This window comes from Chinchilla lanigera, unplaced genomic scaffold (genome assembly GCF_000276665.1).
Source record: "Chinchilla lanigera isolate Chin_1 unplaced genomic scaffold, ChiLan1.0 scaffold00037, whole genome shotgun sequence".
NCBI lineage: Eukaryota > Metazoa > Chordata > Mammalia > Rodentia > Chinchillidae > Chinchilla > Chinchilla lanigera.
This window is the reverse complement of record NW_004955438.1, coordinates 1,198,425-1,218,971: the sequence shown is the minus strand read 5'-3', so window position 1 is coordinate 1,218,971 and position 20,547 is coordinate 1,198,425. Positions and strand designations below refer to the sequence as shown.

At 44.6% G+C, this 20,547-nt stretch overlaps 1 protein-coding gene across 3 annotated transcripts in view; it reads left to right on the top strand.

Annotated features, from left to right (window-relative positions):
• Positions 1-111: 111 nt before the first annotated feature.
• Pomt2 (protein-O-mannosyltransferase 2) overlaps positions 112-20,547 on the top strand; it is a 39,797-nt gene continuing 19,361 nt past the window's right edge. For all 3 annotated transcript variants that reach the window (XM_005390192.2, XM_005390193.2, XM_005390194.2), the window contains exons 1-8: positions 112-592; positions 8,060-8,144; positions 10,458-10,562; positions 12,286-12,394; positions 14,312-14,420; positions 15,927-16,086; positions 17,442-17,548; positions 18,245-18,327. In XM_005390192.2, coding sequence (XP_005390249.1) covers positions 135-592; positions 8,060-8,144; positions 10,458-10,562; positions 12,286-12,394; positions 14,312-14,420; positions 15,927-16,086; positions 17,442-17,548; positions 18,245-18,327 — 1,216 coding nt within the window. In that variant the 5' untranslated portion in view covers positions 112-134. The remainder of the gene's footprint in view (positions 593-8,059; positions 8,145-10,457; positions 10,563-12,285; positions 12,395-14,311; positions 14,421-15,926; positions 16,087-17,441; positions 17,549-18,244; positions 18,328-20,547) is intronic.

Below are 20,547 nucleotides of genomic sequence, written 5' to 3'. Positions count from 1 at the left end.
AAGCGAGGGCTGGTCTGGCATGGCCTTTCCCACGGCTTCAGGGCGGCCCCGCCCCGCCGCCCCGCCCCCGCGCGCGGTGCCGCCGGGAGTTGCGGTTTCCTGAGCCGGTCCTCCCGCCCTCTCGCCCTCCCGCCATGCTCTGCGCCTCGGGCCGCCTCCTAGCCGCCCGGGCGGCGACCCCGCTCCCCGCCCCGCCCAGAGCCCGGGGCCCCGCGCTCCGCTCCCCGCGCAGGGAACTACATTTCCCAGGACAGCCCGAGCCGCCCCCCTGGGAGTCCCCGGCTGGGCCGCTGACGAGACAGAGCGCGTCTCCGCACCGGAGGGTCATTCTGAGGTGGGGGAGGATGCCGCCGGCCGTGGGCAGAGGCCTGGCAGGGTCAGAGCTGCGTCTCCGGAGGAGCCGCTGTGGGCCCCGAGCTGCTAGGGCTGTAGGCCGGGACGGGGCCACCCAGGCCGCAGCACGAAGCCCCAAACGGCGGGATCCGGGCTCGCGGCGCTTCGAGGGGGCGGGCCGGCAGGCACTGCTGGCCCTGGTAACGCTGCTGTCCTTCGCCACTCGCTTCCACCGTCTGGACCAGCCACCGCACATCTGGTGAGTGATGGGAAGGAGGGACCGGCGGACACCTTGGCAACCGGGAGGGAGGGACGCCAGTCTGCGATTGGCCCGCGGGCACAGGAGGCGGGATTCACAGGCTGAGGATCGGGTTCGCCGCGGAGGCGAAACAGGGTTTTGCTTGACCTCTCGGGAGGTGCAGTCACTTAGAGGAACGATTTTGCTCTAGTGGGGGACAGTAGGACTCAGGATCTAGGGAAGCAGTCCTCATGACTTCCAAGTTATGCTGGAGTGTGTCACCTCGCTCCCAGATTGTGGTTCCTGTAAGGATGCTTTGAACTTTCTATTTGGAAATTCTTGGTACACAATTTCCCAAGGCCTGAGCGCCTCACCTACGAGATTTTCAGGCATCAATAGAGAGGGAAATTCCTTAATGGGTATTTTCATCCGATAGAGTTGGAATAGTATGGCTGTCAGGGGTGGTGACAAGGATTCCAGCAAGTAGGTCTGGGGTTTTCTGTGAAAAGAGGTTTATTGTATATGACACAGAACTGGTTTGAGGCATGCTGGGTTGAAGCATGCATGATCAGATTTCATTAAGTAAAGTAACGCCATCTCCAGCTGGGAGGAGGAAAAGTTCTATACAACTTGATTTGGAGGGGAGTGTCTCGCTTTATAGTGCAGGCTGGCCTGGAACTCGCTCTGAAACCCCAGGCTGGTCTCAAACTCGCGGCCATCCTCTTTCGTCAGCCTCCTAAGTGCTGGAATTATAAGCATGCGCCATGTGCGCCACCCCTCCCCCCTTTATACAACGTAAAAGTGGTTCATTTGTCTGAACACAGCAATACCATATTTTCTTAGTGTCACTAAGAAGAAAGTGTAGAGGATGTCAGAAGTGGAACGCATATTAGAAAAGCAAGCAAGCAAACACTATCAGCGTTGCCCTATGTGGAAGTTAGTATTAACAAAATATTGTTCTTTCGTTACTGCTGGAAGAGGGTCCTAGATTCCTGGGTTAGAGACAAAGAACTTCGTTGCAGGAGGCAGGATGAGTATCAGCATGTTGGAGTTAGACACCTCTCAGCGCCCAATCCCTCGGAGTGATACGATAGGCTTGAGTGGATGAGGGAGTTGCACTAAGGGAATTGCAGAGAAGTGACAAGCTTGGGGAATCTACTATTTTATCAGCGGCACTAAACAAGCCTACTTGTTCTGGAGGAAGAGATTCCCTCACTATTAAGGTGGCTTGCTGCAAATATAATTCTGAGAAATAGCCCAGAGTTAATGCAGGCTGAGCCTTGCATTCTTAGAATAGTCAGCAAGGTGTATGGATGACAGGCATTGATAGAGGCCTGTCTCTCCTAAGAGTACTTCTCACTCTTTGATCTTGCACTAGGATGGCTTCTAGCAGATTTCCATGTGAGTGTGCAACTCCATTGGCTATTCTGACTAGTCTGGCTGATAGAGGCAGAGACCAAATCTGTTCAATTTGTCTCATACAGCATATAATTAATTAAGGCCTCTACCAAATGGACTCTAAGCAGCAGGAGGCGAACTTTTGATATTTTTCTCCACTATGCCTATTAGGATCCTGGATTTAGCCATCTGTAAGTAAGTCCTGGGATGACCAGAGAGTCTTATTTCTGATAGTAGGGATGTAGTCTCAGGCCAGTCTATTATCCATTATGACCAGTGCACAGTTTCGCTTGATCTCTGATCTTTGGTATACTTGCCAATAATTTCAGTGCCCTTACCATGGAAAAAAATAACATAGCTCCCATTCCAAAGAGAAAGCTTGTGGTCCATTCTTCCTTACATACTGAAGGGGTGCAGGTCACTCAGTTTAGGACGTTTTGTTAAATTTTATTTGGATCACTATCAAATTTGATGTGGCTCACCAGTACTTTGGCTTGGTTAAGCTACATGGACAGTGTCACTGAGTAGTTGTGGCCTAAATCACTGTACATGGTATAACCTGAGACCCCTAGTATTCCAAGAGAAGCATACGATTTTATCGTCAGATTGACAGAAGTTGTGCTGATCCATGCATTGTTCACACACGAGGGAGGTGCATGTTTGGGTGTTGGTGTGGACGGCATTGGGCACATCAGAGTAGTTCAAGACTGACCATCTCACTTGAGTTTCTCTGTTTTTTTAATTATGATGACAAACTCAGCTTCTGGTCAAATTGCCAGCTTCAGCTTTCACTTGACTTAGGTGGACCACTGAGCCTTTTGTCAGGGTTTGGTGCTGAACCTTTGTTTCCTTCTGCGTCTCCCAAAGTCTGAAGTGTTTCTTCTCCGGGTACTGGTGTTGCTTCTTTCCTATCACTGTCACATAATTAGCATGTCCCACCATAGTTCCTATGTCTTCACCATTTCTTTGGTTCTCCCTTACTAATATCCAGACATTTTTGCCAAGAGCGTTGCTAGAAAATTGACAGAAACCCATTATGTTTTCTACCTGACATTCGTTGGCAACAGTGGGGAGACTAAAAAGCAGTGTATTCAATATAGTAGTTACTATGTTTATGCTAGAGTCTTGGACCATGGCACTCTAATAAGACAATCCAGGTGACTAAATTAGAATTTGAGTTCTGTCAATCCTTTGCTGCCCTTCCGAGCTCATCTGGGGTTTCTCTAATGGGAATGAAAAACAAATCATGGTTGGAAAAGTCTGTTTTTGAAAGTAAATTTATAATTCTGCACTCCTTTTCTGATCACTACCCAGTTGGTGGTCAAGAGATGCATCTTAAGTGTGCCCACATTAGGTGATCAGACTGCTTTATTAGGGCATGTAGACCAGGAGGAGGTGACATGGGTGGGGTTAGAATTCATTTTGAGATGATTTCTGAGATGACTGTTCAATCCTTGACCATATCAGATGCCTGTGGATGAAAAGGAGTGTGGAATGTCCGCAGACCCATTGTTGGGTGGCCAGTGTGACCGAATACCACTGTCAGACTATACAGGTGGTTTGGAAATCTGAAAATGTGACAGTTTAGTTTCAAGGGCCACAGTGGGATATCCAGAGTCAGATGACTAGACTGGACCAGCTACATCACCATAACCTGAAAAAGTTCCAGCAGCAGTGAGGTACCAGTGAAAACTCTAGAGTTTAGGAAAAAGTTTTAATATAGTTAGTGTTCTCAGAGCTCTTTGGTCAGTGCCCATGCAGTGTTTCTTCATTTACCACAGAGACAAGCAGGCCAACTCTGGGAAGGAGTCTTAATGTGTGATGGTGGCTTCTGCTTCAGAAACTGATGATCCTTTACTTGGGGGCCAATCCATGATGATGGAGGCCTTTCTATGCCTGGAACATTGATAAATCCAGGTGGTGCAGGCTTGGTCAGCAGCTTAATTCCAGCTAGTCTTATCAGAGCATTGGGCCTTGCTGTGGGCACCGACATGAGTGATCCCAACTATCTCATCAGTAAGCAGCCAGTTTGTTTCCATGGTTGTCAGCTCCCCAGTGGACATCTGTGCCTCTCAATATTTAGTCTTCCAAGTAGCATATTAGACACTTTAACATTTACTGCAGTTGACCATACAGGTTGTCTTTGGGGTTGAATGCTGCCCAGTGGACATTTTCAGCTTTTAACTTAGCCTGTCAGTAAACCAGGCACAAGCATTTTAAGGAACCTCAGTGAATCAAGGGTCCCACTAAACCATCATCTGCACTTCAGAAAGTGGAGTGGGAAGTAGTTAAGTAAAACGCAGATGCCATGGAGGGCAAGCTGGCATTCCTCTGAAATGTACTATTTCCATAGGACAGTGAGGCTTGTTGAGCCCCTTCCCTTGTTAGCTGTGAATGACAAGTTAACCTACCTCAGAGTGGGAATGTCAGTCCAGAGAGTCTTGAGGCCTTCGTGGGTCAGGCGCTCAACTTCAGTGAGAGTTCAGTACAAGTATAGCACATTATGTGGTGTAAACACTCAAGTTAATAGCTTAGTGCAGTAGGTTAATAGCTGCCCTTTTGAAAACAGGTGTACTTAAAATCTGTGTTCAGCAGGTGGCGCTGTTTCCTGGTGAATAGTTTTTTAGTATTTGAGCAGCCATTAATCCTTTAAAGCTGTGATTTCTCTTTGCCTTCCAGGGATTTATTTATTTCTCCTGGATCACAAGGGAAAATAGGATCACCTCTCTACACACAGCAGTCCTTGAATGGGATAATCCTCTTTGACATTTAGTGAATCAATACAGGATATACATTCAGCCGTGGATGCCATAATAGTACATTGAAGTACTCTAAAGAGCCCTGCCCCCATTGGGAAGTGGCTCAAACCCTATCAGTTGAACCTGGGCGTTTTTTGCCCTTTGGACTGATGAGTCTAGTTGGCCTGCATCAGGAACTATCCAGAGATGAAACCGTTTCCCAGGTGGAGAGTGAGGGGAGTGATGGATGCGAGGAATGGAGAGAAGCTTTATTTCTCCTTTAGCCCTTTAGGCTTGGCACCACTTTTTCCTCATCATACTTCCTTGTGTCCAGTGAGCCCCTGGGCTTAGGGGCCTTTTTCTGTAAGTCTTTGTACTCACTGCTAATGGCTCTTTCTGCAGTCCTTAGTGCCTTTGGTAGCCCCTGTGCCTAGCAAATCCTTCTCCCTTCTCCTTCTCCTATACAGAACTGGGTATAGTAGAGGCATGGCTCTACCTTTAGTCATCACACTCTTTGAAGAAGCTGAGCTAGTAGAGGGGGAGGCATCAGGGTACATAAATGAACAGAGTGGCTCTAAGCCAGTATGCAAGACACATTTACTTTTGGCTTGAGCACACAGCTAAATCAAGGATTTATTAGAGTTTTCGTTTTGATTGAAATTCTGTATTGAACAGTAGAGTCCTTACCGCTGCATCATTTCTTGAAACTTTGGAGACTTCTTGATTCTACAACTGTATCCATATTGCCTTTTAATTTTTTTACTTTTTGTTTTTTATGATACTGGAGATTGAATCCAGTACTTTCACACTAAGCTGTATTTCCACCCCTTTTTTATTTTTTTAATTTGAGATAGGGTCTCACTAAATTTCCAACACTAGGCTCCAACTTAGCATCCTCCCATCTCAGCTTCCCAAAGTGCAAGGACAACAGCCATGCACCACCATGCCCAACTTCTCATATTGTCTTTTGACCAAGCCTGCAATGCTTGTTGCTTAATTGTTATGATCACACCTCTTTTTTCTTTTTGCTCAGAGGAGAGTGATTAGTAACCCAGCCAGCTGTTTCAATCCTATCTCTCCCTATTCTGCTCCTTCCTACACTGTTGCCCACCACTTGACACGAACATTTGCAAACAAGTTCCAGGGAATCTTCTCATATCTGTAACTCAGGCCATGAGGCCCCTTGTCCTTCCTTTTTCAGAAAGCTATGTCTCTCATCATCCTGTTTTTGTTAAGGCCTGGGTTTTTTGGTTGTTGTTTGTTTTTGGTTTTTTAGCTTTCTTGTAAGCTAAGTATTAACCTGTCACTGTTTTATGGATGCTTATAAATACAAAGACCTGGATCAGAAACAATTGACTTTTTTTCTCATGGAATAGCAAGTAGGATAAGAAGCATCAGCATGTTGCTTTGATCCCTCTGCCCTAGAATCCCATGCAGTGCATGGATGAATGCTTGCACATGGAGTGGGTTACATCACAGCATACACAGGAATGCTCTATTGCACTTGGGGATCTACTGTTTCATGGCAGGCAGGAAGGAGGCTGTCTGTCCCAGAGGAGATACTAAATTCCCCAAGGTTGTTTGCTGCAAATATAACTGAGAAATGGCATGGGTAGAGATATGTTAGGACCTTGTGTTTTGGCATAACCTGCAAGGCCTGTAGGAGCACAGGAGAGCCATGGAGAACTGTCTCTCCTGACAAAAGCAGTTAAAGCCAAGAGGAAATTTGAATGTTGCTACTGATTTTACTTGGGAAACTTTTGAAGTGAAAATCTCATGCCCCTTGTTAGTGTGTTTCCAGACGGACTTCAGAACTAACCACAGATATTGGAACAGCTTAGGTAATGCACAGTATGTGTCATACTTTTGAGTCTACAGAGTTTGTTCACGTGTATTGTCTGAGTTCTGCCCTAATACCCTTCTGGGAGGGGGCATAGCAAATACTATTATTGTCTACATCATGTACATAAAAAAGGAATACTGGAGAGAGCAAGTGATTTTGCCACATCACACTATTAGTAAGAGGTGGAGCTGGTACCAGAACTCTACTTTCCACAAGTTTTTTGTCACACTGCTTTGAAGTTATTTCTCTTTTCTATATCACCATCCCTCTGTCCTCATCTCGTGACAGCCAGTATATTTAGCAGGTGACGAAATAGATTTGCTTTTCTGCCCATATCCTGGGCTCGCTGAGTTAAACACATGCACACATACACACTACATTTTTGGGAAAAGTGAGTTTTGCCCCGAGTGTGATAGTTCCATAATGACTGCTCATGGAAGCTGACCTGAGATGGATGGCAGCAGAAAGTACTCTTCTTTGAGCTGCAAGGAAAAAAACAACAAACAGAAGTGATCAGGCAGTGCAGAATGACTTGGCTGCCTTCTTAAAGCCCTCGTGTATGGTAGAAAAGGTTTATGTGGTTATGTAGAAGATCTAGGCTTTGTGCTGTGCTTAAAATCTAATGTGTGATATTTCCTTCTTGCAAAATAACTTGTATAACAAGAATGCTTTTCTTTTTTTTTGAGATGGGAGTAGTTCAGGTTGATCTTGAAGTCACTATGTAGCCAAGGCTGGCCTTAAACTCACAGCAGTCTTCCTGCTTCAGCATCCTGATTGCTAGAATTAGAGGGATGCGCCACCATGCTCAGCCAAGAATGCATTTTAGACATGCTCTTAACTTAGCAAGACGACACTCAGTTTTTGCATATTGGTTGGTTCATCATAGTAAGATCAGTCAGATCATACTTAATCATGTTGATGAGCAAAATCAGACTCCTGTGACAGGCATGGTTGAAAGACTCTCTGCTTAGCAACCCAGCTGTGTAGTGATTACATTTTAATTGCAAAATTAAAATGTAATTTTAATTTTGCAATTAAAATGTAATCACTCGCACTCCCTCCTACCTACAAACTTTTCCATATTATAGGAAAACTCTACCATTTTAGAATTAATAGATACTCAAGATACAAAATATATTTAACTTAAATTTATGGTAACTGCTTGGTAAATACTTGCTAACCTTTCTCAGCTATCCAAATGAAGGTTAATATCCAGATGGTTAATATCCATAATGTTTTACTTCCTCAAATCATTTGTGTCAAAAGTTTTTTTAATCCAAACTTTTATCTGTAATCCCAGCGCTCAGGAAGCTGAGGCAGGAGGATCACCGTGGGCTACATAGTAAGTTCAAGGCCAGCCTGAACTACATGGTGAGACCCTGTCTCAAAAACAAACAAAAGAAAACCCACACACAAAATCCTTTGTAATTAATTGCTTGAAATTCATAGCTTTTGGTCTTAACTATAATTTTAACTATGCTTTATTAAAGTGTTTTGTTTCTTCTTTAGTTGGGATGAGACTCACTTTGGAAAAATGGGAAGTTTCTATATCAACCGCACCTTTTTCTTTGACGTGCACCCACCTCTGGGAAAGGTGAGCAATGTAATAAACAGCTTTTATCTGGGAGGATGGCTCTTAAGGGATGGAGCCAAGTGTCAGTTTTGATTGTCCTTCTTGAACTTAAGGATTCCCTGACAGAATTCTCCAGCATTTCAGACCAGCTACTTTCAGAGAAAATCTTTGGCGTTTCTCGAGATGCTTTGGGATCAGAAATGGAAAGAGGCCCATCAACTAATTGATGGATAAACAAAGGTAGTATATTCATACAGTGGCATAGGATTCAGTCATGAAGAGGAATAAGTTCTGACAAATGCTGCAGCATGGATGAAACTCAGAAATGCTATGCTAAGTGTAAGAAGCCAGACATAAAAGGCTGCAGATAATGAGATTAGAATATCCAGAATTGGCAAATCCATAGACACACAGAGTAGATTAGTGGTTGTCGGGGTCTGAAGAGAAAGATTAGGGAGTGATTGCAAGTGGTGTGGGGTTTCTTGGGATAATGAAAGGTCCTGGATTAGGTAGGGGTACCTATACTTAAAACTACTGATTATAGAATTTCTTTTTCTGTGTGTGTGTGTATGTGTGTGTGTGTGGTGGTGTTTTTGAGATGGGGTCTTGCTATGTAGCTTATGCTGGCCTTGAACTCATGGCTGTCCTCCTGCCTCAGCCTCCAGGAGTCCTGGGATTACAGGTGTACACCACCATACCCAGCTTGTACATTTTTTTTGGGGGGGGTACCCGGAATCGAACTCAGGACCTTGTGCTTGTGAGGCACGTGCTTATGCTGCTGAGCTATAGCCCTAGCCCCAGCTTGTACATTTTAAAGTGGTAAATTGTATGTTACTGAGACTTACCTCAATTTAGAAAAATGAGTGGAATGTATTGCATAAAACAGAAATGCTTAGAGGAGCTGACTAGCTAGAGTCTGTCCCCCTCTTCCCAGCATACACATTGTTTGACTTGTTCCTCTCACATTTTACATTGAGTGATTCTCCCAATTAGATTTCACTTTATACTTTTAAAAACAAGTACCTCTGCGGAGGCTCATGGGTTAGGCCCTGGCATTCATTCAACCCTTTCTGACTGGAGTCTGAAATCTTTGACAGCAAGGGGACAGGCATTTGCCTGTGAAGAGGTAGGAGCAAGTGGTGTTTGGGACAGAGGCAGGGGTGGAGGGAGGCAGGGGTAGTGGTCTGTGACAGGTGGGCCTAGGGATGCATAGGAGCACAGGTACCAGGGAGAAGATCTTTGCAGGTAGGAGGGAGTGCGAGAGCTAAGAGAGAGAGAAGTGGCCTATATTTGTTTTATACTGAGGATTTAACTCAAGGTCTTCACCTTGAGCTACATCTCGGCCCTTTTGAAATTTTTTTAAGACAAGGTCTTACTAAATTGCTAAGCTGCCTAAGCTTGGCTTGAACTTGCAGTCCTCCTGCCTCAGCAGCCTAGTGTGCTAAGGGTGATAGGCACATGTGTGCCACCATACACAGTATAAATAGCCTATTTTTAAATTGGTTCTGAGCCCAGGAAAAGGTAGTAAATATTGTGCCTCTTCCTGCTTGCTTTACAACATAACACAATAAAGAGAAGGACAATTATATATTTTTTCACGTAAGCAGTCTTAGAACAACCTAATAAAACAGGTAACTCCATTTTTTTGTTTGTTTGGGTGCTTAGAATCTCACCATGTAATTCAGATTGGCCTTGAACTCACTTTGTAGCCTAGGCTGGCCTTGAACTCACAGTGATTCTCCTGCCTCAGCCTCCCTAGTGCTGGGATTACAGGTGTGCACCACCACTTCCAGCCTGTAGCTCCATTTTGCAAATTTTTTTCTCTCTTCCTCTCTGGGGAAAAACTTTGTGTTCCTCTTCCTCATTTGTTCTCTGTTCCATATTCCAGGTGTGTAGCTACTTGGTCATTTTTCTCTCTTTTCGTTGTGACTTGGACCCTCATTTTCCAACTTCCTAGGAATCAGTGTTTGTCCTTGACCTCCCCCAAGAGCTATGTTTTATTTCATAACGAATGAAGACTGAATGTGAGAACTCCTCACTGACCCCGCCCTTCAAATTGTGGGAGCTTTTCCTCCCGAAGTGTTTAGCCTGTACTCTTCCCAAGAGCTGAGCCAGAACACAAGAGAGGATTTATTTCAAGCCAAGAGTTCTACAGTCAAAAGATTCTTTACTCTGTAGCAGCTGCAGGAGAAAATGCCACATTGGCCATTCCCCCTGTGGACAGTTGTAAAAGGAAGCCAGTCTGTGGGTATAGCTGAAGTGAAGGAAGATCAGAGGACAGAGGGGTTTTCTCCCAAAAGTCTCTCATCTTTTTGTTTGTTCTTTTCTCCTCAGATGCTGATAGGTCTTGCAGGCTACCTGAGTGGATATGATGGTACCTTTTTGTTCCAGAAGCCAGGAGACAAATACGAGCATCACAGCTACATGGGAATGAGAGGAGTAAGGCTTCCTGACTTGACATAAATTTGAAGGAACCTTGGGGCCTCAGTGAGTCAGAAATGTCATAGTTAGAAGCCCTGGATTGGTGGCAGGTGTAAATAAAGGGACTTTGAGGGGGAGAGGAAGATAATTGGACACACTTCACCCTCTTGGTGTGGAGATTTAGAACTGAGGTGGGGAAGAGGGAAAGGGGAGGCCACAGATAATATAGAGCAAGCACACACTGTCACCTGCTGCCCTGGCCATGTGTGCCATAGGGTTCAGGCCTGGCAGTCAGGAGTGGCCTGCAGCTGCCCCATGGTCTGTACTGGCACAAAATTTATCTTTCCTCTCTGCAGACACAGCTGCTTAGATAATACCCACTTCTGAGAGGCTTTCCTTAGATTTTGGAAACCCCACACCTTATCTCCAGCTTCCTGCTTTTATACCTACAAAGGTTTCAAGCACACATAGAGTTTTCCAGTAATTATTTTCAGGGGGCCATATGTCTGCTCCAGTTCTTCTGACTTGCAGCGTCTGCTTTGATAAACCTGGCAGAGCCTAAACACTCAGCTCTCTGGGAATCTTGAACTTGTAGCTTAATGAAACCTTCATAAAACCGACCTCCAGCCTAGAACTCTCAGGACAGTTTGATTTATAAGCCCCTTCCCTTGAGGAGTCCAGAACATTTTAGATAAATGGCTGTGTGCTTATTTGGGCTAATCATTGGATAGTTTACATGTTCATATCCTGCCATATTAAACAAGGAGTGTCCCTTATCCTGAAGTTTGTGTTTTTAAGTGATTTTGTCTTTCTTTTTTTTTGGTTTTTCTCCGGTACTGGGAACTGAACCGAACTCTGATTTTGTCTTTCTGTTGACTCTTGAATACCACAAAGCATGCATATTTGGGCATAGGCCTGACTCACTGTGAACATGTTAGGGAAATTGAAGCCAAACACAGCATCCCCATTCAGTCTTTTCATGCTAGGGTACTTGGTTTCTGTTTACAAAAAATGACAACCTAAGTGTGAGAATTTTACTTTTCCCTGGGCTTGCCTATTTACTACTAAAGAGTGGTTTCTGGTGTGATTGAAGAAAAGTACCAGGGAGACAATGTAAAAATAAGGTTAGAAAGTCTGAAAATGTTAAACTACTTTTGAAGAGGCCTTTCTCAGCTTATATCCACACTGAGTACAAGATTAGATATAATTTAATGCTTGAAGTAGTATTAGAATCTGATGTTTGTCAGATATTTCTCCCATCCAAGTACTAACCAAGCCCCACCCTGTTTAGCTTCTGAGATCAGATGAGGTAGGGTGCCAACAGGGTAGTATGGCTGTAGACTGTCAGATATTTCTGTGAATTAATAAACTTGCAGCTAGTTTAATGTTCATAGTAAAGCTCTAAGATAGGAGCTCTTATTTTTCCCATTAGCCAGGTGGGGAAACTGAGATAAAAGATGTGCTAGTGTTATAGCTAGCAGTGATGCTGCATTGTTCCAGTTTTAGACCAGTGCATTTGTTGCTGCTCCCTAGAAACATAGTGTATTGCTTGATCTGATTTGACTCTTCACTGTTACACCCCTTTTTCTTATTTATAGATACTCTAGGTGACTTTAGGGTCAGCAGAGACATATCTTTATCAGGGTCCTCCATCTTAGACTTTAGTTTGTACCAAATCAAATAGGTCCTTCATGCTTGGTTCTAGCTTATTTATTTAACAACTTCTCTGTTCCTTCCATAGTTGTGTGCATTCCTTGGATCCTGGTTGGTCCCCTTTGCCTACCTCATTGTATTGGATCTGTCCAAGTCCCTCCCAGCAGCACTGCTCACTGCTGCTCTTCTCACCTTTGGTAAGTTGTCTTACCCTGTGTATTTTTGGAAATGGGCTGTTTCACTGTGAGGATAGCTAGAAATCAGTACATTAAATCACCCCATCTATGGCCCTAGTTCTTCATTAACATGAAGGTCAGGTAAAATATGTTACTAATCTCATTTTATTTCCATACTTAACACTTTGATGTAGCAAGCTTTTATATTGTTAGAGTTGGCATGGGTAACCAGAAGGAATATAGCACTTTCAAGTTTTTCTTTTATTTATTTATTTATTTATTTATGGAAACGGGAATTGAACTCTGGACCTTGTGCTTGCCAGGCAGGTGCTGTGCTGCTGAGCTACATCCCGACCCAGTTTTCCACATTTTTGAGTTTGAAATGGGTAATTTTGTGTGTGTGTGTTTGAAGGGAGCTTATCATTTTAATTTTACTTCTCTGAGGTTAATACTAAGATTAGTTTGCATTCCCCAAATTAATTGCAATTGATATAAGGCCAGACACTGCAAAAATAGCTGTGTGGCAGGAGATAGCAATGGAAACTTAAATATTTTTTGTGGATCCTCTTATGGACAAGTGAGAGATGATTATAGAAGTTGATCCTCTTGCTAGCCCTGTTCTTGTGAAAGTAAATTCATGACCTCATGAGCTTAACATTTAAAGAAGTCTAGACCAGTTTAGGAGGACATTTTAGAGATGATTTTGACAGATATATTGCTTTATTTTGATGGATTTATTGCATTTATGATTTTGACAGACATATTGCTTTATTTTGATGGATTTATTGCAAGATTATACATAGGATCTCCCTAGAGAGGACTAGTGACTTTTCCCTTGTTTCTTTAATTTTCCTCTCCAGTTATGCATTTGTTTCGTCATTTGTTCCTTTTTTATTCAGCACCTGTTTCTCAAGTGCCTACCTTATGCCAGGCCCCTTTTATTGGATTCAGAGGGTACACTGAGGAGGCCTCATTGTCATGGAACTTACCCTTGAGAGGGGCAGACAAGCAAGCTAGTACATTAATAAGTCTGCAGTATGACATCTTAAACAGGGCTGGGGATATAGCTCAGCGGCACAGCACCTGCCTGGCAAAGCACAAGGTTGTGAGTTCAATTCCAGGTAACAACAACAAAACCATCTTAAACAGTAAATGCAACGTAAGGAGTAAAGTTGGGTAAGGATGGAGTAATGGGGATCAGTACTGCTTTATGGTGGGCATTGAAGAACTCCCTGAGAAGATAGCTTTGAACAGAGACTTGAGTGAAACAAAGGATTAAGCCATGCAGAGTTCTGAGGAAGAGCATTCAGCAAAGGGGACAGTATGAGTAGCAATTCTGCTGTAAGGGTTGGTGGAATCAAGGAGCAACAGGAAGACTGGTATGTATGGCAGGGGTGGAATGAGTGAGACAGAGGGTGTTGGGAGATGAGGTTGGCCAGGGTAGGGAGACCACAGAGGCTTCGGCAACTGATATGAGAATTTAATCTGAGTGAGATGGGAAGACTTTGGAGGGCTTAAGCAGGGAAATAAGCTTGAAGATTGAAAAACTCACTGTGGTACCTATATGGGAAATCAACCTCAACAGAAACATCATATAAAACCATCAGACTCTGTCATAGGTGTATGTCATTTGTGGCTACATAAGCAGGGTACAAATAAGGAAGAGACTTGTCTCAGGGATGCACTGAGTGAACAACATGATCCTCTTTTGAAGTGAGGGCCTAGAAGAGTGTCTGACACTGCTTCATATCATTGGGTTTTGGTATACCCCAGAGCTGTGGCCTTCTACCTTGTGGTGATCCAGTGGTGACTCAATGACCCCTTTAGGTGATCACATACAGTTAACAAGGGGAACTGTTTTTTACTACTGGGGTATTTGGTTTTCAGGGGCTCCCTCTTTTAACTCTGCATTTTGACTAGTGTGTTCATGTTTTTCAGACACAGGATGCCTCACTCTATCCCAGTACATCCTCCTTGACCCCATTTTGATGTTCTTCATCATGGCTGCCATGCTAAGCATGGTCAAGTACAACTCCTGCGCCAACAGGTCAGAAGCCCCATTTTCGGAAGGGGAGAGTCAGAAACTGTGTCTGCCCTAGAAGTTCCACCATGGCTAGGACTGGGGTGGGTGCCTAGAGAATCTGTCTAGAAGCTTCCTTTAAAGCAAGCATTTGTTTGTCTTTTTAGAGTGTCTACTTTATATAGTAATAGATGTTAAAATGTTTTCTATAGATGTTTTTATTTTTTGCTTTTTACATGAGAAGAGGTCTTTTTAAATGAGTATTAAGTTTACAATGAGGGTACAATTAGATAGGAATTTATAGATACTATGGGAAGGTCCTGTTGAGAACCTCACCCTTGTCTTTTAAACTGTCCCTCAGCACCAATGCTGCTTAAGAGATCTGGGACAATGTATCACTCACATTCTGCATCCTAGAGGTGAGGACACCAGGGTAGACTCTGTCTAGACCCTGTTTGTCTCCCTGCCCTTAGTGGTTGCATCCAGTCCTGACCTACTAATGAGTGGTCTATACCAGCCCAGAGGGTCCTTCCAGGCCCTGGTCAATTCTAAAGCTTATCTGGGGAGTCTGGTCTGAGTATCCCTCTGCCTCTGAGAAAGTAGAGCGGTAGGCTCAAAAGAGTTGCCCCCGGCTCTTTCTGGAAGTCAGCTGATTTCATCCATGGCTAAGCTCAGTAAGCCACATTATGCTCATCACACCTGAGCTGGTGACTGCCAGTCCACTCTAACTTTGGTTATCTTCTGCTTCTACCACATCTATTTCCATCTGCTATCTCTTCAATACATATTGTGTGCCCAGTATTATACTAGGAACTAGAGGTTTAGAGGTGTTGGCTTTGAGGAGCTTCTAGTCTGGCAGTGGAGGCAGCCAGGTCATCTGAAAATTGGACTACAGAGTACTGTTTATTATAAAGATAGCAAAATGGTGAAGAACATTAATCTTGGAGCTGATGCCACGTTTAGATCTATACTTTGCTGCTTCCTAGCTGTATTACATGACCTCTGTGTACCTCAGTTTCCTCATGTGTAAAAAGACGATAATAATAAGCCCTCCCTCATTGGGTTGTGGTGAAGATTAGAAGAGTTGGCATGTGTATAGTACTTGAATGATGCCTGACACCTAGTAAGCACTCAATAAATAAATACTGGCCTTTGATATTTGTGTCCAGAGGTGACACAAAGGATAATGGAGTGGACTTCTTAGGGTTTTCTTTCTGCTTCTACTTGATTGGTCACTAGTGAAGAATGAGCCTGCCATATACCTTATGCCCTGTACTTAGCCAGGAAAATCATGGACCCTCTCCCCAGAGAAATGTCCTACTCTCTCTCACACCGGTTGGCCTATAGCTTTAGGAGTTTCACAGACCACATGCTCTGTGGAATCATACCATTGTCCCCTGAGGTGAGTAATCCCGAAGGCACAGCGCACAGCACAGCCTTCCTGAGTCAGAAGACTTGCCCTGTCCCACTGCTGCTCTTGCTTTTGAGTTTGGTCTAGTTGCCACACTGAACTCTTGTCTTGTTTGTTTCCAGGCCGTTCTCTGCCCCCTGGTGGTTCTGGCTTAGCCTGACTGGCATCAGTCTTGCTGGTGCTTTAGGGGTCAAATTTGTTGGCCTCTTTATCATCCTCCAAGTGGGGTTGAACACAATTGCAGACCTGTGGCACCTGTTTGGAGACCTCAGTCTTTCACTGGTGAGAACCCAAGTGCTGGTTGAAATGTCTTTGCTTCCCAGTGTTGCTCAGCAGGAACCAGCAGCCTTTCTCAGTCTCTACCTCAAGTGGTGGAGAGGCTGTGCCCTGGGTCCTAGCTGGGCTGGACTAGCAGCCCTGTGTAGACAGCGGGGCATCAGGGAGTTGCCTGGCAGAGGGCTGGAGAAGTATAAAAGGAGAGAAGTAACAGTTTTGGGATTCTTCTTTGGAATTTGTTTCATACTATCTTTTAAATGTTCTGTAAACTACCTAGCCCAGGGAATCTGTTCAGTTGGGTTCATGTCAGTTGTGTGGCAGACACTGACTTCATGAGACTTTGGGTAAAATGGATGGGATGACTTCTGAACTCAGTTTCCTTTTCCTGACCTATGGGCTTCATATTTGAAGGCCAGTAAGAGCCTTAAGATTTACTGTATTATCAGTTACTAAGGACTGATTTGGTGTCAGGCACTACGCTAAATGCTTTACTTTCATTATCACATTGAACCCTCATACCAATCCTGTGAGGTGGGTAGTTATTGCCTTGATCTTACAATGAGGCAGTTGAGATGTCTAGAGGTAGTAAAAGGGAGGTCTAGGACTCATACTTAGGCTGACTAAAGGCTTCAACTCCTTTGCCTATGGTGCTTCTCTGTCACCTCTGAACCAAACCCCTAACACATTTATTCAGAAAATATATGGAGACCATCCACTAAGTTTGAGATGCTGGGAATACACAGATGAATAAAACGTGATTCCTGCCTTATAGAGTCCATGGAGAAGAGAGAGAAATGAGTAAGCAGGCGATGATAGTCCAGCTCGTAAGTGCTGTGACAGGCCTGACGTAAGGCAGGATGCAGTTAGCCACGTGGTGATAGGGCTGGCACAGTACAGGGAGGCACTGGGAAAGTGCAGGAAGTTCAGTATTACTGAATGTGGCAGCCACTCGTGAGCAGCACCTGAGCTTATTCAAGGTGTGTGACAGTGCAGGACCTGGGTGCAGGGCCTGGAGAGGTGGCAGAGGGTTGGCCCGTGCTTGAGTGGGAGTGTGTGTGTGTGTGTGTGTGTGTGTGTATATGGGGTGTTACAGAAAGAGAGACTTAGGGTTCCCACATATTCTCTCCTGTTAACCATGTTCGTAGTTGTAGTTTTTTGTTGTTGTTTGTTTTTTTGGTACCGGGAATTGAACTCAGGACCTTGCGCTTGCCATGCAGGCGCTTGTGCCACTGGGCTATATCCCCAGCCCCACCATTTTCATGATTAGGACTTATATATAAGAACATATATAACACCATAGAAGTTATAAGAAATAATAGGGCCCCATGTGCCCACTACCCCATGCTGGCCTCTGTTTGCAGGTCACTGTGGGAAAACACCTGATGGCTCGTGTCCTGTGCCTCATAGTACTGCCTCTGGTGCTCTACATGGCCATTTTTGCTGTTCACATTATGGTGCTGAATAAAAGGTACAGCCAGAGTTTCCCATTGTCTTGGTCTGGTCTCCCTGACTTCTGAGCCCATAGATGGGCCGTGTGATTTCCTGGGTCTGTGGCTTGGATAATGGAGGCAGCGGGCAGGAACTGTTTCTTTCTCCTTGCATTTTATCATCAGAGTATTCCAAGATCTAGAGAAGCCAGCACTTCACCTTGGAGAAAGAGAATTTCTTGGTAGTTAAAACTGCCTTTAAAAAAAAACAAAACAAAACTGCCTTTTATCTCTAAGCTGAGTCCTTTCAGCTTAGTAAGGAAAGGCACCATAAAAGGGTGGGGCAGGAGTGGGGATAATAATAACTATAACACCAGCACAACAGCTCCAACTTAATGAGTACCTGCAAAGTGTCAGGAACTGTGTTCAGCATTTTGTATACATGACCTCCTTTAGCCATAACCACTTGTGAATTCTTTTTTTTTCTTTTTAAATCTCCAGTGTATAAGTGAGGAATTGAGGCTAAACAAGGTTAGATGTAGTTCCCAAGTCACCCACCTAGTAAGTGGCTGAGTTGGGATTTGGACCCCATTCTCTACAACTCTGTCATCCACTCTGTCCCATGATACCACACTGCCCTTCTGATTTTACTTCTTTTAAATTAACTGAAGGCTCCTGGGAAATCACAATTTTTACTCCATTAACTTGACTCTCTTCTCCCTGTCATCTTCCCATAGTGGTCCTGGTGATGGTTTCTTCAGTTCTGCCTTCCAAGCCCGGCTTTCAGGGAACAACCTTCACAATGCTTCCATCCCCGAACGTGAGTGTTCTGGGCCTCCACACAGAGTGGCAGGGGAATTTCCTGTGAGTTATATAAGAAGAGAAAGATCTGATCGCTCGAGTTATTTTAGCATGTAGATGGCAGAGCGGGAAAAAGACCCAGTATTTTGGTAAGTAATCTCACGAGCGAGTCAGATCAGTGCAGAGGAAGACATCATGAGCAGCAAGCTTTTTGACCCCACAGAAGAACTTCTCCTTTGTGGCTGCCAAAGCCAGCTCTGTGAGAAGGCCAGTCAGAGAGAATCTGGTGACAGAGCAGGGCCCACTAGGGTGAGTGGTCAGCTTCCACCGCAGTGTTGAGACGGCCATCCACTAACTTGTTTGAAAAGTAATCAGTAGAGTCTGGTATAGAGGATCCCCATGCTGTGTGACCACTTGTGTTAAGCACATGAAAGAGAACAGAGCAGAGTGTGAGAGGTCACTCCTGCTGGGTAGTTGGAGGGATCAGATGCAGTGGGTTGCCTTGGAGTCAGGCTCTGGAAGATGGGTAGATTTCAGGAAGCAGAGGGTGGAAAAGAGGTGTTATGAACAGAAGGGATGTTGTGATTAAAGCTGAGGACAGGGCAAAACTGCAGGCACAAGTGACATGCAGAAAGACGCTGAAATACAAGTCTGAAAAGTCAGTTTGGGCCTAGATTATGGGGTTTTGAGATGTTCAGGTGAGATACCAGAAACATGGTGAAGGTCTTTGAGCAGGCAGAAGGCCAGGAAGACTGCAGCAGGGTGATGACATCTCTGCAGGCATCGTGTAGGATGGCTAGGGAGGGGACAGGATCAGCAGTAGAAGACATCCCTTGGGAAGCAGTTGCAGAGAGTGCAGCTAGGCCTCGTGACGGTAGCCACACAGGTGAGGCACATGAGTGCATATGCTGGGGAGATGGATCATGGGAGGGAAGAAAGAAATATGTCATAGAGGACTTGGGTGCGGGTGACTGCTGCATGGTGGCAAGGCCCACTTACTACTCATTTTTGTCTCTCCAGTACTTTGAACAACACGAGAGCATGGTGGGCCCGCCAAGATGGTGAAAGAAATGAGAGCTAGGAAAGTAGGAGAAAAATTTGGTTCAGAAGGGCAGATACTGAGTTACATAGCAGAGAGGGAGCCAGTAGGGTTGGGCTGATGCTTTCAAAGAAGCCAAGCAGAAAGGTAATTGATACTGTGGGAGTGGCTAGAAAGAGGAAAGAGCATAGCTGAGGTCAGGTTACTGGCGAGAGCCAGCGGAAGAGGAATGAGGGGAGCAGGCTGCAGATGAACAGTTTGTGAGAAGCAGTAGGGCCAAGAGGGAGGAACAGAGTATTTCAAGAGACAGAAGTGATCATCAGCGTGCAGCTATAGATGTTGGCCTGTGTGAGAACTGACAATTCAGAGTTTATGAATTCCTACTTGCTATTTAAAAGGCCCGGCTTACTGTCATCTTAAGTCATTGTCTTTTTGCTCTTTGAGAGGGGATTTGTCCAATCCTTCCCTGGGCTCCCTCCATGTCACACAGTGTCACACCTTTGTTCGAGCACTTGCTCATTGCCCTGTTCTTGTCAGTGTGTGAAGCTGTCTTGCATTTAAATAAGGCTCTTCACAGTCCTCAGGCCAGCCGCCTCTGCCTCCAGATCCGTCTTCTGTGTAGCTGATGCATTCTGTTGATCTGCATCACTGGTGGAGCAAGAGACCTGTTTCTGTGCCGTGGTAAATGGCAGGGGAGCCAGACCACAGGGATAGAGAAGAGGGATGGTCGCAAGGAAAAGAGGCTGCTTAGTAACCAAGGCCTGCAGGAGGAAAGGCTCTTGGAGAAGTGGTTTTCCCATATTTTTAAAAATTTAATTCACAGTAAAAAGAAAAAAAGCCAAAACATCTTAGAAAACAGTTATTTCATATAGTACTAGATTCAAAAGCAGAAAGGGATGCAGAGTGAAAAGTCTCTTGTAACAGTTCATTATATTATTATATCTTGGAGAACAGTCTGGACAAAGCTCAAAATGGTTCTTCCTTTTTATTCCATTGTATACATGGACAGACCTTGACTGAGGGACAGACTGTCCCTAATCTTTTACAGATATGCTTTGATAATGACAGTGTTAGCACTCAGCTTTTTCTGAAGTCCTCAGGAGGCACTGGAACAGGAGGGATGTGCGAGACTTGGTGGGGAGCCCTCTCTTGAGTTGGTCCCATTGAAGTGAGAAGGCATCTCCTGCTTCAGACAGTCTT